The sequence below is a fragment of the Miniopterus schreibersii genome (assembly GCF_964146895.1).
Source record: "Miniopterus schreibersii genome assembly, chromosome: 4".
NCBI lineage: Eukaryota > Metazoa > Chordata > Mammalia > Chiroptera > Miniopteridae > Miniopterus > Miniopterus schreibersii.
Window position 1 is genome coordinate 86,055,925 of NC_138105.1, and position 17,458 is coordinate 86,073,382.

Below are 17,458 nucleotides of genomic sequence, written 5' to 3' on the forward strand. Positions count from 1 at the left end.
GTATTGTGCATTTCTCAAAGACACTGTAAGTAGCCTTTCCATTTTTACTCCAACATTTTTTCTTTGCTTCACAAATCACTAACTGCACAGGGGTGATGGTATCAGAAATACACAAAGAGCAGGATAAGTGATCCAGAGATTAAATCTTGACAATAGAGAAATCCTGGGATGTCCAAGAATAATTGCTTGTAACTTTCTCATAAATCAGCTTTTCTGTAAACCCTCAGGCATTTATCTAATAAATAATGAGAATCATATAGATATAGTTTTCAAGAAATAAAATTGACCAACACTGCATGGCACATGATAACATTTTGATCTGCAAAATTTTCATCTAGGAATATTGAACTTGAGAGAAATATTGGAATCAAAAGGAAACTCAGTTAACATTTGCTATGGTCAAAATGTTTAATAAAATCTTCCATGAAGTTTACACAGAAAAGGCTTGATCCTGGTAAAAATACTTTCAACAGAATTAAAAGAAATCGGAAAAAAACAGTAACTCTTTTATACTGCTGTGTAGAACATTGGTAGACAAATGAAATTGGCTTAATGTAGTTCACGCCAAAACACTTTCTCAACAGAATATTCGTTTATGTTGGTATGATGCTAATAGTATTTTCATAAACCTGGAGTCAAGACATCCTCAAAATCAAATGGCAGTGTCCAAATAGTGGGGTCAAAAGTGTCCTGGCCTTGTGCAGAACATTGTAATAGGCAAAGTAAGCTATAAGATGTTGTCATGAAGCACTTTGACATTTTAAAATGTTATTGAGAATATTAATCCCCTTCTGTGCCCAGCTCTGTTACTTTCTGTGCAACCTTCGGCAAGTCAGTCAGGGACTCCCTCAAGCTCCATTTCCCCATAAGGCGGGAATGTCAGATCTCACGGATTTATTGTGCAGAGCCAATCTGGTAACAGGTAGCTTGGCATGTGGTTAGTCACGTACATAATAAATGATAATTTCCTTAATAATGGTAACTTTGTCCCGTTCCATTTAAGTCTTTCTGCTGTCGGGCCTGTGGGATTCTCACTGCTGTTCCCACGTCCCAGCTTCTCTGAAAATCCCTTTATCATTTGATTTTCTTCTTTATTATCTGTTTCAAAATTGTTTCTCTGCTCTGCAGTGTTTATCCCTACCCTAATCATCCAAAGAAGAGTATAAAGTCATTGCCAGCGAAGGACAAACCAGCACGTACAAGTCACTAGCCAATGGATTGACCTCTGTGCGTAATGCTCTGAGCCGCCCTGTTTCCAGCTTTGCCAGCAGGTTCCCTCCCGCGGGCACCCTGCGCAGTGATCCTGGGCACCCTCCAGCCTCTTCCCCCCCGCCTTTGCCAGCCCCGTTGAAACCAGCTCCGAGACAGGAGTGACATAAACCTCTGCGAGAACAGAACTATGTTGATTAAAGGTTCAGGTCTGCTGACAGACGCGTCTTCAGGCACATTGAGGAGCCCTGATGGCCTGGATAAGACTGAGAGCTGCAGAACTTGACCACAGCAAAGTCCAAAGTTCAGATTAGCATTTCATCGTTTAGGCTGTCTTTTTTACTTTGCTGGTTTTTACTTGTGAATTGTTGAAATGTACAATAATATAAAAAGAAAGCCAAGGCAACTGTGCTCTTAAAGGTAATTAAAGTCAGGCTTTATAAAGTGAGTTAGCTGATAGGTATATTTAAGGTTGTCTGCTCCCTACTTCTTTTTAGTTTGTATGGGGTGTTTTTTTCATTATAGTTGATATACAATCTCATATTGATCATATTAGTTTTAGGTGTACAATATAGTGATTCAACATATTTATACCTTACAGTGTGATCACCCCACTAATTCTAGTGATCACCTGTCACTGTGTAAACTTATCACATTATTATTGACTATATTCCCCTTCCCATTTTTACCCATCTCCCACCCCCTCCCTGCTTGTTAACCATCCCTTTGGTCTCTATTTCTATGAGTCTGTTTTTGTTTTATTTATTTGGGGTTTTTTTTTTAGCTTCCACATATAAGCGAAACCATATGGAATTTGTTTTTTTCTCGCTTATTTCACTTAGCATAATACCTTCTAGATCTATCCACATTTGTACAAATGGCGAGGTTGCATTCTTTTTTACTGCTGCACAATATTCCATTGTGTGTGTGTATCAACTTTAGTTTTAGAGTTGAACCCCCCAAAACTGAGTGACCTCTCCAAGCCTACTTAGTTATTTGTGGAGGCCAGAATAGAATTAAGACTTAAAAAGTATGTGCTGTATTTGGCATAGATAAGACTTTGCACCAGAGAAGCTGGGCTTGAACCTCCAGTGCTCTACTTACTAGTTGCGTGACACAAAGAAAGCCACTTTCTTTCTCTAAGCCTCAGTCTCCTCGTCTGTCTCTGCAACAGGGGCAGTGACAGAATCTACTGGATAGGACTGTGGGAAGGACTAAGTCGTCTCATGCAGTGAGAGCACTTTGTAAAGCGCCCAGCACTCAAGAAATGTTAGCTATTGTTAGTTTGGGTCCATGGTCATCCAGAAGGTGGGAGAGACCTTGCCTACATTCCCTTCTTTAAACAGGCTTTGCCTAAAACACAAACACTGAGCTTCTTTCTTTTTGATATAAACCAAACTCAGGCAATAATCAAATGACAAATAAGACCTAAGCATGTCACTTCTACCACTGGTATTGATAAAATGGATTAAGCTGGAATACGGAATTTTTAATGGAAGTAGCTTTCTGGAGGGAAGGAATACCATCCCAACTCTTCTCAAGTTATTCTGCAAAAGTAAACAACTACTCTTACTGTCTTCCCTGTGAGGAGTCTATGGATAATCGTCTTTGAGAAAGATAGTTCCAGTTCCAGGCTATTCTTGCAGAATATCAAGGGTACGGAGGTTGAGTCAGAGTATGGCCTGCCCTAGAAAGCTCTGGCACTTGGGGCTGAGATTCCATGATCCCCCCAGGGTGGGGAAAGGATTGGCATGCTGCCATGTGTCTGGAGGGATCCTGGAGCTTATGGGGAAATGTGGGTTGGCCTAGAGCTTTGTTCTTACCTGATACTAGGCAAAATTATGATCTCTCCAAAGCAGGAGTTTCTAATGCTGGGATCTGGGGTTAGGCCTGTGTGTGTGTTTGCATGTATGTGTGTGGAAGGGGTTAAGTTTTTAAAAATTATATATAAATATGTGTATTTGTTTTTCACTGGCATACTATATAGCTTTCATCAAATACTTGAAGTAATTCCAGATCCCCAAATATTAAAAACTACTACTTTGGAGTGTCTTTTAGCTTAAGGATAAAGGAGAGGTGTGTGTGACTTTTCTTTTGCCAAGGAGAGCAGTCCTTGGAAGCTATTTCTGTAAATAGACCGTGATCCAAGGGGCATGTCCCAGAGAACATGATGGATTCCTGCTCTCCCTTTGCTCATAGTCTAAACTTAGCTCACTAAATGCCACAGAGGCCCAGGCAAATTTCGCAACAGGTGCCTGGGTAAGCCCATGAGTTGCAGTATTTTCCAGACAGCTGATGCCCAGCAAGACACCATCACCGTGGTAAGTGGATCCAACTTCTGGTGACTTTTGACTTAAAGCTTATGCCTGAAAGAGGAAGGATTGAAGTCCAATGTAAAAGTTTTGTTTTCCTTTCCAAGCAGACCCTAAATTCCACTTGTCTTTGAATTTTCCATTCCAGCAAGAGTCCCGTGGCGATCCAAAGATAAATTCTCCATTATGATGACATTTACAAGAAAAGCACATGCGCTTAGTTCCAAGCTGAGGAATGCCTTTTGTTCTGGCCAAGAAAAAAGCCTGCTTGCTCTCTGCTAGTTTATTGGCAGTAGGGTGCCTGCCTGCCTGCCTGCCTGCTTGTTTTTAATGTTCAGGAGTTGGGGGAATTTAATGACCGTTACCTTTTAGAATAGGGGAAGGCAAACTGTGGCGCATGGACATTTTTCGTAAAGTTTTTTATTGTTGTTGTTGATCCTCACCCAAGGATATTTTTCCATTAATTTCTAGAGAGTAGGAGGGAGGAAGGGAGGGAGAGAGAGAGAGAGAAAGAGAGACATCAATGTAAGAGGGACACATCAGTTGGTTGCCTCCCACTCGCACCCCAACCAGGATGGAACCTGCAACACAGGTACATGCCCTTGACCTGGAATTGAACCCGCTATCCTTCGGTGCCTATGCTCTAACCACTGAGCAACACCGGCCAGGGCAGTTTTTTGAAAAGTTTTGCTTTTGTTTTAAACACAGCCACACTCATTTGTTCAGGTATGGCCGCTGGCTGCTTTTGAGTGCTACAGTGGCAAACTTTGGTGGATGCAAAGAGATGGTATGGCCTGCAAAGCCCAAAAGAGTTAATATGGGGCCCTTTATAGAAAAACGTTTGCTGGCCTCTGCTTTAGAGGCTGAAACCTACCCTGGAGAAATTTGATATTTCCTCTCCTTCTACCTTTTCTAGGATGGGTTTCTCTGAACAGAAGAGGGACAGAGCAGAGGTGGGATCAGTGAGGAGGGGACTGGGTGGAGGTGGGGCAGGAAGCTAGGGAAGCAACACACACTGAGGATAATTCTCTTCTTTTTACCCACATGCCATCATCCAGGGTGACAAGTCCCAGGCTCTGTTCTTTCCTGGGAATTCCCGTGAAAGAAGCAAATGCAAAATAATTGCTATGGTTGTGTTTATTTATAGTGTGTCTTTCCTCACATATAGAAGAAAGAACAAATCCCCCAACAGGCTGATTTCAACTCATTTTTCTTGCAAGTCCACAGGAAGTAATGCCAAGGTTAGTGAAAGGGGGAGATTCTGACGGTGGGAATTTGCTCACAGCCCACAGTCAGCTCCCGGCCGCCTGTGACTCGTCTCACTTCGGATCAATAGAGCAGCCTTACCCCCAGCATAACTTTCTAACCGGCCGGTCTAACTCTGTGACGGGATCTTTCCGTTTTATTGCCTGCGCTAAATTTATCTCTCCTCCACCCTTTTAAAGCATCTAATCATGTAGGAGAAAAGAAGGGGAGTCTTGGTTATTTGCCATGCAGGACACTGAAAATTTGACTTTTGAGTTCTTTAAAGATGTTGAAAGCAGTCACTGTTGACGAATGGAGATGTGTCACTTGGGGGTCATCACAGGACCCCTGAAAAGTGAGAAAAATTGATAAAAGCTTAAAAAAGAAAACCCAAAGGTCCCTGTAGCTAAAATTAGTAGCTTGAGAGCTGCTGCTGCATTTGTGAGGTTGTCGTGTTCTTGGTGGGAGCACAGGTCAGTGACGAGACCCAATTCTGTCCTCGGTGCGGACTGAACTTAATTCCAAGGCCACCAGCGATGTGGCCAAACAGGTCCTGCTGCCCTCTCAGCACCCGGGGAGGGCAGTGGCCTGGGTGCGGGGATGATGCTGGGACCTGCCTTGAGTGAGACAGAAAACCTAACCTCAGGCCCGGCCCGTAACCTGAGAGGGAGGCATGGTACCGGGGTCGGGCTAGGGCCACGGGGGGCAGGTGGGGTGGGGGACAGGTGTGAGGCTCTCTCTGCGGGAACAGAGTTTCAGGGGATGCAGAAACCTCAGCAATTCAGATTAACTTCTTTTAATGCTTTTTTTTTTTTTTTAACTGAAAATCAAGGCAAAAATTTATGTTTAACCAATATATCAAAACTTTAAATAACTACAGGCTGCCATGTGTTTGCTTTATGACCTTGCATTATAGAGCGGTGGGAACAGCCCGTTCATGGTCCGCAGCCTGGTGGCCGTCATGCCCGCCCCTCCCTACATATATGTGTAGAAAAATGGTTGCAACCAGGTTAGGCAACATGGGACTTTATATGTAGTTCTGGGTTTTTTTGGTCTTTTTTTCTCCTTACCTAAGGATGTGTTCATTGATTTGAGAGAGAGAGAGAGAGAGAGAGAGGAGAAGAAACAGAAGGAGGGAGGGAGGGAGGGAGGGAGGGAGGGAGGGAGGGAGGGAGGGAGGGAGGGAGGGAGGGAGGGAGAGAAACATTGGTGGGTTGCCTCCCTCGGCTCCAGGATGGTGATAGAACCTGCACCCTAGGCACGGGCCCTGCCCGGGAGTCAAACCAGCCTCCTTTTGGTGTGCAGGACGATGCTCCAACCAACTGAGCCACCCAGCCAGTGCTTGATTGTAGACTTTTTATTAACTTTTTGCACTTGGCTCAAAATGTGGTTGGTGCTACTGATAAGCACTTACAGGAATGCACAGCTTTCCTTTGCCCAGACTCCAGGTTGGCTCCAGAGCACTACGTGATGCTGCTGAAACAAACTGGTCTTGCTCTTATTTGGACGAACACCAACAACACATTAAAAGTCCAGATAGTCCTTTATTCTGGATTTTAGAGGGAGAGTGAAAGGTACAGAAATCACAGGGGCTGATAGCCCAGAATGGCTTCGACAGGCTTCAACCCCGCACGCTCCCGCCTCTCAACAGACGCGGAGCCTTGGGTGGTCAAGAAAGCTCTCCCATTTAGACCTGCTCCCCCTGTTTCCTTGTGGTCCGGGGGCCCCATCGTCTGTAGGGCATTGAAAACTCAGCCACCTCAGAGTTAGAACTGGTTTTGCCTAAGAGAGAAGCCAGTTCGGCAAGGACTGTAATTAAGGACAGTGCTTGACTGCCCCTCTGGTCCAGCACAGTGAAGTGGACCCAGGGCCCAGTGTTTTTGAACTTGCTAATTCTTTAGGTAAAGGAAATATCCTGATTGTAGAATATCAACACTAAAACAAAAAATATAACTTGAGCCCCATAAAAACATATGCGTGGATAGACTTGACATCTTGTCTTAATTCCTTGCTCCCTGGCTCAGCCTTCCTTGATGGGCAGGATGCGGAACGAGGGGCTCTCCACCTGAGGGCGGGGAGGTCGCAGAGAGGGTGACCTAAAACGGTGTTCCTCACTGTGGGACCCTCGGGTCCCAGGATATGCTCAGGACACCCGCTGGTACAAAAGGAAATGCCAGGATTTCTCTTTGGTTCTTCTCGTCTCTTTGAAACACCTCCTTTACAAGTCTGTGGTGGACATGCTATCATGTCACAGAGCACGCGGGCATGGTGAATACATATCTATGCGGCAGAGATGCGTGCTTCAGACGTCTTCACCAGCCTGGGGCATGTAAAACAAATGCAGAGAGCGCTAAAGAGAAACGGGGTCAGGCCCTCACAGCGCCTGCTCCTGCCCGCCACCCTGTGTTCCTCAGGCGTCATGATGCTCTGAAGGGTGTCTGCCTCCCTTTCTTCATGGGAGACACTGCCAAAGGCTCCAGTTTGCTGTTTGAGGTTCAGTATGTGCCCAGTTGCAGGGTAGAAAGACAAGACTTGGGAGGGACAGAATACTCTATCCTGGGTGGCGTGCCTTGAATTGCTTTTCAGGAATAAACATAAGTTTGTAAGAAGCACCCCTACCCCAGTTCACGTTGGGCCCTTCTTTGTGAAATGTCATTATTGAGGTGCCCTATCGGTTCAGTAGGTGGCTTGAAAATGTAGCAATAATAAATGGACCCTCAGAGTATAAAACTCCGTGTCAGAGCCTCAGCTACACCCACATAACTATCAGTTTTTCAACACTTGCCATGTGCTGTCCTAAATCCCTTATGCAGACAGTTAGTTCTTAGAGTGATCTAGTGTCACTCTGAGGTATTCAGTCCATCCTTTAAGCTGGTGACACTGAGCCTCAGAGGGAATAAGTGATATGTCCAAGGTCCTTGAGTTATAGCAAGTGGTTTCAACCCAGTTTGACCAGAATATCAAACCTGCTGTCTATGTCCCAACCAGCTCAGAGCTCCAGGCATATCCATCCTCTCTCTCTCTCTCTCTCTCTCTCTCTCTCTTTCTGTCTCTCTCAGTTACCACGGAGTCTTTTATTTATAGGGAAGCTCAATGCCTACTAGGTGTGTCCATTTTGTTCTAAAAGACATCTTCCTATCATTCTTAAGTAGCCAACAGCTTGCTCAGATGCAGGTCAAAATTATGAAAGAATTCCATGACAATATTTATTTGATTTCATAAAAGGCTTTGAATTTCAAAGCTCCCACCACGGTTTCCAACTTTTCATCAGGGAAAATAAGCTTCTGCTTTGAAGGGTGTGGCCGTCTGGCACTCAGCATCAGTTTCCCCCTCTTTGTAGTACGCCCTTCATTGCCCCAAGGGCGGAGAAGTTAAAAATGACATTTCCCGGATCCTCAGGCACCACACACACCCTGTATTTTTTTAAGCAAATAAGAGCAGTTTTAAAATAGTCTCTGTGTTGGTCTGTGTGGATTTACTGCACTTTGTTAATGGTGACATACTTCATGCATTCAACACACATTTGTCATGTGCCGATTTTGTGCCCCATAGTGTTTTGGGCACAAGGTCTCTGCCTCATGGCTTATGTTTTGGCATCAGAAATGGACCATAAGTTCACTTAAAATGTATAACAGATATGTATAAATAATAATAAAATTTATTCAATGTCAGGTAGCAATCATTGATGTGTAAAAATAATAGGGATATAGCAGCATTCCAAGGCACTGATATGCCAAAATTCACATGACATTCCCCTATGATAAGCATGTAGATTGTTTTCAGATTTTTTTTATTAATCCACAAAGCAATGAACATCCTTGCAGATGCCTCTTTTCTCCCATGTGCAGATATATTGTTGTGGAAGAACTTTGTAAAGTTTCAAAATAATGGGTTATATTATTTTTAAGAAATAAACACCTTACAGTTGTTTGGCCTTATGAAATATAAGGCCCTTCCAGGCTGTGATAATTCTCAAATTCTAAGATTTAATATCTTGAAGGATTTCGGGCCAGAGGGTGAGGGGATGGAGAGCGAGTTGATCATAATGCTGGGCTGGCCAGATAACCTTACCTGACCATCTCCCCCAAGACAGTATCTTTACTGGGTTCCAAGGAGCCTCCCCTCCCTCCTGCCACCCTTCCCTGTCTCTTCCTCACTCCCTCTTCCTGCTATTATTAATGGCAAGCTGGCTGCAATATAAGCAATGTTATTGTTACCTCTGTTGGCCCTTGTCATATTTTATTCCAAGCCTGAGGTTTTGCCAGTTGTGAGCAGCTAACAGGTATAAAAATAGCCCACTTGTTGTAATGAAGGACATAAAAATGCAAAGAGGGTTGTGGGTGCTCCGAGCTGGCCTGTTTGCCTTTGCAGGATTTGCTGCAGAGTATCGATTGACCACAGCATAATAAAACTTTGGTGAGTAACGTAAGGACAGAAGAGACTACTTGGGTGACAGATGATAGATCAGTTTCACCCTTTGAAGAGGCGGGAATACTCTGAGTGGTTTTGCAATCAAGCTCTCCTTTATTCCCCTGCCTCTGCCTTGAGAAGTAGCAGGCTGGGTTTTTTTTTCTTTTCTTTGGGATAATTAGGTTGTTTGAACCTCAGTGAGGGATGTTTAGATTTATAGGCAAGCCAGCTTTTTCTATTATGCTTAAGAGATGTAAGGATGCTTGAGGGGCAGTTAATCATTTATATCCCCAACCATTTGTATCACACTGGTGCTGTGGGTGAGGCCCTGTGTTGTCATGTGTGCTCCCTGACCTCATGGGACTTGCAGTCAGATCTGTGAGCCAGATGTCATGCATACAGTTATTGAAGTAGTAAATGAAGCATTGGACTGGGATATTGTGTTAGGAGGGAAAATAATAGGTTGGTATAAGAGAGTTGCAAAAAAAAGGGGGAAAGCATCAGATTAGAATATCGGGGGAGGTGATGCTGGAGCTGGAGCTGGAGCTGGAACTTGAAGGTGAGGGACCAGCCATGTGAAGAGTAGACGTAAAAGCATTCTGGCAGAGGGAAATGCGTATGTCACAGGCCCGAGATAGGAGAGGGACTTAGAGAAGGTCATCATGACCGAGGCATAGTGAGCAAGGGAAACAGTGGCAGGAAATAATGTGGTTGGATGTAGGCTGGTGACTAATTCTGTCGGGTGTCTGAACTGAGGTGAGAGCTGTGGGCTCATTCTATAGCCCTGAGACATTACTGAGGAGTTTTAGGCACAAACAAGACTAATATGATTGGAGTGACACATTTTTGAAGGTTCCTCTGTCTTCTCTTGCTTGTATAGATCAAAGTGGAACAAGGGTGGGCATGAAGAAGCTACTTAGGAAGCTTCCACCACACAACAGATGGCGAGGGCTCAGGCTGGTAGGGTGTTAAAGGACACGGAAGCAGAGAGGGTCAAAATAAGTTTTTTCCAGGCAGAATCAAGGAGACTGGTGATGGATCAGGGGTTAGGAGTAAAGAAGAGGAAGACCTTGTGGGACGTGGAACTTGAATCACTTACTCCTGTGAAGTCATTCTTAATGCAGTCATTTGTGGCCATTTCACAAACATCTTCCAAACCTGTCCTCTTGGAAACTGTAGGTTACATTATTTTATTTTTTTTCATGGCAGCAGAACCACAGTATAAGGTAACCACAGTGATATGGACCCAATATTCCACGCTGGTGTTGCCTTCTCCCGTCAGCTAGCTTGCCTTTGATATTTCTTTTGCATTTGGACGCAGGCCTTGCTATGTCAGAGACTGAGTTTCCATTTTGAAGACTGGGGAAGTTTCTATTCTGTGCATAAACGAGACCAGTGCTTTTCAAACCACAAGCAGTGGTGATTTTGCCCTGGAGGGACCATTTGGCAATGTCTGGAGTTGATCACAGTGGAGGAAGTGCTACAGGCATCTAGTGGGAAGAGGCCAGGGACACTGCTCAACATCCTGTGACACACAGGGCAGCCCCCACAACAAAGGATTATCCAGTCCGCAGTGTCAGTAATGCCAAAGTTGAGAAGCCTTGAACTAGAAGGATGTTCACTGACTTGGGTTCTGCTTGTAGCTAGAGTGAGCTTAACCTATATCAGTGATTATAGTCCATTATGGGCAGCAGAAGAAACATGAAGGGTCCTGAGTCCTTTTAAATGTTCAGAAACCGGCAACATTGTCCAGAGGCTTCAGTTCTATAGCCTTTAAAATACAGGGTGGGGCCCGGCCGGGGGTGGCTCAGCGGGTGAGCGTCCACCTAGGATCCAGGCGATCAGGGTTCGATTCCCGGTCAGGGCACATGCCCGGGTTGCGGGCTGCAGCCGATCAATGACTCATCATTGATGTTTCTATCTCTCTCTCTCCCTCTCCTTTCCTCTCTCTGAAATCAATAAAGATATATTTTAAAAAAATAAAATAAAATAAAATACAGGGTGGGGCAAAAATAGATTTACAGTTGTTCCCATGGAAAATAATACAATTACTAAGTGATAATACAAGAATAAACTGTTTTGCGTACTCACATGTAAACCTACTTTTGCCCACCCAATATAAATAAAATTTATATGTGGGAAATCAAATCTAGAGCTGTAGACTCTATTAATGAAAATGTAAATATTTAATTAGTAGCTTCTGTTTCAAATTTAGTTCATTAGCAAATCTAATGCTTAGAGCATATACCCAACAGATATTTCTTCAAGTTTCTCCCAAATTAGATCTCTACTCTTTCCATACTTGTTCACATGACATCATAAGAAATACTTCCCCAGAATAACTCAGTGATTAAATGGAAAAAATATATAAATAGACAGTTCATAAAAGAAGGACTGCATAAAACCAACAAACATGAAAAATTTATTCAAGAGCTTCAATAATAAATGCAAAATCAACCAGCTCTTGCATATCAAATTTACCTACATTTTTATAAAAACAAAAATATCTAGGGAGGAAAGGAGAAAGCTGCGGGCAGTGTTTACTTCTCATAACCACCGCGATTCATTCCTCTGTTTTGAGAACCGTGGTTGTGAAAAGTGCTGGAACAGCACAAGGATCCTCGAGTATTTTCATGAAGACTCTTCTATGCTATTTCAAAGCCATCTTTATTATTGGGGAAAACAGAGACAAAAGTGATGAGAGTAAAAGAGGGGACACCTCCTGTATTACTTCCCCTACAGATGGGAATCTCCAAGAAGCTGCAGAGAAGAGAGTGTGGCTGCGCATTGAGGCAGAAATGATGGCCCGAGATATGACTAAGTCATGATGGCCATCCCAGGACCATCCGCATAGGAGCCCACTGCTCTGTGACATGGTTGGAGCCTAAGTTATATACTAAATAGTACTACTGAAGAGCATATGTAATAAAGATTTCTTCCTATTTGAAAAAATATGATTTTAGTGCTAGAGTGTTCTATAATGCATCATCTAATCATTTCTTCCTCCCAGATACCATGAAATGCCATGCTGACCAGTGTGTTCCAACTTCAGCAGTATGCATTTTTGTTCCCGTTTTAATGAGAATGAAAAATCACACACACATTGGCCCACAACTGGCAACAGCGTGTGCCCCCAGCTTGTGCCTCTGAGAACTGCTCATCCGACAGATTGGCTTTCCCACAGCGTTGTACGAATAGGCATCGATGCCATTACCCCTGGACACCCACCGAGTGTGTTGGGTTTGGGAGTAAGAGCCCACGCGTAGCAATGTGCAATTAGGATGGAAGCTTTCAGAACATTCCTTTGCAGGTTCGAGCTGGAAAGTGCCGGGCGGTTGCAGGAACCCTCCCCGAGCTGCAGAGATTTCGGAATGTTTCATGTTTCAGAAGACCTCATAAAGGCATTTTCCGTTCCCGGTTCTCAAGCCGGCGTGTGTTTGCTCTAATGGGAAGTCAGGTTTGGGGAAACACTCCTCCCTGGGCCCTGCGATTACGCAGGGCAGAGGAGAAACGGTTTTAATGCTCCACTGGACGTTCACAGCTGGATGATCTTCTCGTTCGGGGGCTGAGCATGCCCTGGTGGGCTGCTTTGAAAATCAGAGACACGCGTCGTTAGTACAAGCGTAGGCAATCCACAGAGGGGCACCTCTCAGTGCTGGGAAGAACGCATTAAGAATGAAATTCCTGCCAGTAACATTTTGGACCCAATGCACTCCCCCCTTTTGGCCTGTAATGCAGAGAAATTTTTACAGTGAATGTCTCCCTGCTGCATTGTATTAATTGGAATCATGCGTCACTATTAGAGCAAACCCATAGAGCGAGGTTGTTTAATTAGGAGGCAGTTCCCAGAATTAAAGACAAAGGCGTTAGTGGAAACTCAATATAGTGTTACAAAGTAGGGTTTTAACCAATTAACTTACGTCTATTCAGCATTCAGCAGAAATCTTTTGAGTACATTCAAAAAAGAGTAAGTACTTATGGATACTAGAGGAGGGAGGTTGGTGTTTGGCCGTGACTGTGTAACCCGTTAAAGAGAAGGTGATCAGTGTTGCTCCTGAGGAAAAAACCACACAAGCATTTTAGTCATAAGTGGTATTTGGAAACTGAAAAACCAAGTCATATTTCTTGGCCCCAAATAGAGCTCTACTGTGGTTCAGTGTTATGAACAGAGCAGTCCCACCAGCAGCTTATCCAAGACTTCTCCTGCCTCTTCTTTAATATTTGCTGATAGTTTCTTGTCCTGTTATCTGTTCTTCCTACTGGCTTATTTTTTAGCATTTACCATGAAACAAAAATTGTATCATGCATTTAAGTTACAGTATGTCCAACTGCTGTGATATCTGCTAATCTTATGAAATTCTTTCCTCGTGTTGATTATTAGTGACAATTGCTCAGTGCATTTTTTCTTAGAAATAACTTTTCCATTTTAACAGTGGTTTATTGTCCTAACTCAGTGATTCTGAAACTTGAGTGTGCACCAGAACCATGTGGAGGGCCTTTTAAAACAAATTGTTGGGTCCCTCCCCAGGGTTTCTGATCCTGTAGGCCTGGGAATATGTATATGTATATAGATTTCTAAGACATTCTCAAGTGATGCTGATGATGGAGGACCACACTTAGAGAAATCAGCTCAACCCCAAAGATGTACTGGTTATGATGAAAATCTGTTTGGTGTTGCACGGAAAGAGTTAGACGTGGGATGAGTTCCACCCCAGTTCTTCCACTTAGGAAATAGATGTTAATTTAACTGTTATGAGCTTTGGTTTCTTGAATTGCTAACATTAGCGTGCGTAACTTCTCAGGGCATTTTGCAAGGATGAAAGTCAAGAAAGGATGTGAAATACTTTTGAGCTGATAGTATTTCAGCTCTGATGATTGAGTGAGCATTTAGAGTGCTGACGGGACCAGTCAGTGGGTATCAGTGGGGGGGTGGGTGGGTGTTAAACAGAACGGTCCTTTCTCCTTCATTTATTTATTCAACAAATACTTACTGATCATCCGATAGGTGCTAGTGGAGAGAGACAGAATGAAGAAAAGAGATTAAAAAATCCATGCTTCTGCAAAGTTTACATTCTGGAAGAGAAATACAGCAAAGAAGGTAAACACAGCACGTGCTGAGGTAAAAAGTGAAATGCGAAACGGCGTAGAGGGGTGTGGTGTATGAAGAAAAGCAATTTAATGTATACGTAGTACTCAGGCGTTTATAACAACCCTAACAGCAGTTTTCAAACTTTGCTGTGCAAAATAATTTTGGAAGGAGCTTGATCAAAATACAAATTCCTGCACTTCACCCCGAGACATTCCTGGGCAGCAGGCCTGGGCTGGAGCCCGGTCGTTACCCGTTGGACCGAAAGGTGGTTCCAATGCCAGGGGACTTTGAGATCTCACTAGAAATAGCGAACTAGAGGGTAGTAAGGAGGTTTAGACATATTGCTAGAGAGTGTTAGAAGTGTGGGAATGGGCTGAAAAACAGAAATAAGGGGCAAAGTGAAGCCTGAAACCTATATGGAAGAGAGGTAGAGAAAAGCTAAGGCAAGCTGGCTGGGTGGGAGGACTGTAGGTGGTGGGGACCAGGGTGCCCAGGTGTGATTTCAGATTCTGCCTCTTCCTTACCCGCTAGGTGGTCTTGGACATGTTATTTAGCTTCTTGGATCCTTAGCTGCACATCTGGACAATGAATGTATACACATACCAACAAAGAGTGTGTGTGTGTGTGTGTGTGTGTGTGTGTGCGCGCCCATGCATTATCTTTGTTGGTACTGTTTTAAAGGTTAGAGATTATGTTTGCCAAGCTTCAAGCACTGCATCCGGACCATATGTGATGGTGGTGGTGGTCTTGATTTGCAGGCCTATGAAGTTAAGTTAGAATAAATTCTCAGCGCATTACGTGAGGATTAAGAGAACCTAAAAGCATAAAATCTGTACACGGTGGATCTTGACAGTCAGCTGTGTGCCTCAGAGTATCTTTTGAATGTCGGCATATGGCAGGGAAGTTGTCCTGACAGGAAGCAGTTTGGAAACTGTCTCTGGGGTCGAACTCCTGGGAGCTTTTCAGATGCTGAATTCTTTTTCCCTGTGTTTTGTGAGTAGCTGTCAAAGACCTAAGGAAACCAATAGTTCTGAGTCCATTACTTGGCACATAAAATATCTAACACAGTGGAACTAAAAGTTTTTACATGGTTCCCTTTGTACCATTAGGTTTGCTTTCTGTTCCCAACTGGATCCCAGGATGTTAAGGAAACATTTCTTTGCCTGCCTGAAATTAACTTTGTTTGGCAGCCATTGTGGTTTTTGTTGCCTAGTCTAAGTGGGTTATTTTCATTGTTGTTTTCCATTTGTTTGTTTGTTTTAATGTATCTTTATTGATTTCAGAGAGAGGAAAGGAGAGGGAGAGAGAGAGAGAAATAGAAACATCAATGATCAGAGAGTTGTCACTGATCGGCTGCCTCCTGCAAGCCCCTACTGGGGATCGAGCCCGAAACCCAGGCATGTGCCCTGACCGGGAATCGAACCCAGATCTCCTGGATCCTAGGTCGATGCTCAACCACTGAGCCATGCCCGGCCAGGGTAAGTGTTTCTTTTTTACAGTAAATGTTACGTAGGACCCTGAAGAGCATTGTCATGTTCAGCGTTTGCACAAAGGAGAACCAACTAGGCTTTTTCTTGGAGACTCACTGCATCCCCAGCATAGTAAAAAACGCAGAACGGTCATCTCAGTGTGTTAGTGATTTTGTGGGACTGAAGATCAAAAGAAGTGCTCGTAGCTCTTCCCTACAAACGAGTAAAAGTTACATTTAGATTTGAAAATAAATATGTCTTTAGCCTACATTTTTTCCTTGACATTCTTCAGGTGTCTAGCATTTGCTCCAGGAAATTTGCTTCACGCTTTGATTCTGACTATAAGGGTGTCACTCCCTGATTAAGTCTGTTAGATCTAGAAACTGGCCCCTTGGATCCCACTTTCTGATCTTACACCACATTTCCTTTACATGATATGTCCAATTTTTCCCTCCTGTGGAGAGAGCCTTGCAGACAATTTTTTTTTTCCATTTCTTTTTTTGTCTCCGTAGCTGCCTAGCACAGGATTGGACACATTATTGGTGTCAGGTAATTACTTGATTAGATTGCATGAATTAAACAAGGAGTTTGAGTTCTTCTTAGCTCACCTTACTACTTCTGCAGTGGAATTTTCCAAAATACGTTTTATAGAACATTAGTCCTATAAAATATTCTGTTATGGAAGAGTCTGTGATTATATAAGCTTAGGAAATGCTATGTGTGCTAGTCCTCCCCTGGAGGTTTATAACACACATTGGAAATGAAGCTCAGAAAAATCCAGCATGAAGGGTTCTATTTAACACCATATGCTTACTTAGTTTCCCAAAAATTTTGACTAAGGATCCCCTTTCTATAGCATCATTCTTTTTGCTATGAAAACTCTTTGGGAAACCCAACTCTACTACCTTTTATACTTTAACTCACTTCAAGCTTTTCAACATTAGCTAAAAAAAAAATAATAATAATTGAAAAACACTGATCTAACCTCATTATTTTACTCAGTGGTATGCTGGGAGCCGGCTCTACTCATTGGAAAGAACTGATTGAGCACATCTCTTCTCAACCCTGTGCTGGCATCACATAGGGCACTGCCCCTCCCTCCCTGCAAGTTTATCCACCTGTGGCTACAAATGGGTGTAAAGTATCAAGACCTTGTCACAGCTAGCTAAGGGCGTGGTTGACAAAAGAGCCCAGGTCCTCCAACTCTGATTCAGGGCTGTTTTTTGTTTTCCGCCCAGCTTTATTGATGTATCATTGGCAATAAATATTTTACCTCTTTTAGCTGTACAACATGATGATTTGATATGCATTGAATCAGGGTTTTCTCTGGGATATCCCATATCATAGGCCAATGAAGGAAGTCTGCATTTGTTGCGTGTCTGTATCTATCAAAGTCACTCATGTAGATTAAATAGTTTTATGGTGGGAAAGACTCTGAGAAGTTAAAATTCTTTCCACATTTTTCATGTGTAGGCTCTGGAGTCAGAAAGGGTTTTCTTGTCCAAAAACATTCATTTAGTATGTGCAGGGCCAGAGTTCCCAGATAAACAGATAGAGCCAGCTCTTTCCCTGTGACCACATCAGCATTTCCTAGCCCTGTGACCTTGAATAAGTCACTTCTTTAAATATTAATTTCCTTACTGATACACTTAGAGGAAGATAATCCTAAACTACCACATAGAGATACTATGAAACTCTAGTGAAACGTGTGTGGGAATGCATTT

The 17,458-nt window shown here is 43.3% G+C and overlaps 1 protein-coding gene across 4 annotated transcripts in view; it reads left to right on the forward strand.

The window, feature by feature from the left end:
• The window catches only part of SGCD (sarcoglycan delta), a 515,133-nt gene that overhangs the window by 103,392 nt on the left and 394,283 nt on the right, over positions 1-17,458 (forward strand). For 2 of the 4 annotated variants that reach the window (XM_081136939.1, XM_081136935.1), the window contains exon 1: positions 3,465-3,530. The exons of 1 other annotated variant lie outside the window; for it this stretch is intronic. In XM_081136939.1, coding sequence (XP_080993065.1) covers positions 3,477-3,530 — 54 coding nt within the window. In that variant the 5' untranslated portion in view covers positions 3,465-3,476. Of the gene's footprint in view, positions 1-3,464; positions 3,531-4,741; positions 4,763-17,458 lie in introns of those variants that run through there. One more of the 4 variants, XM_081136938.1, reaches the window with a different exon arrangement.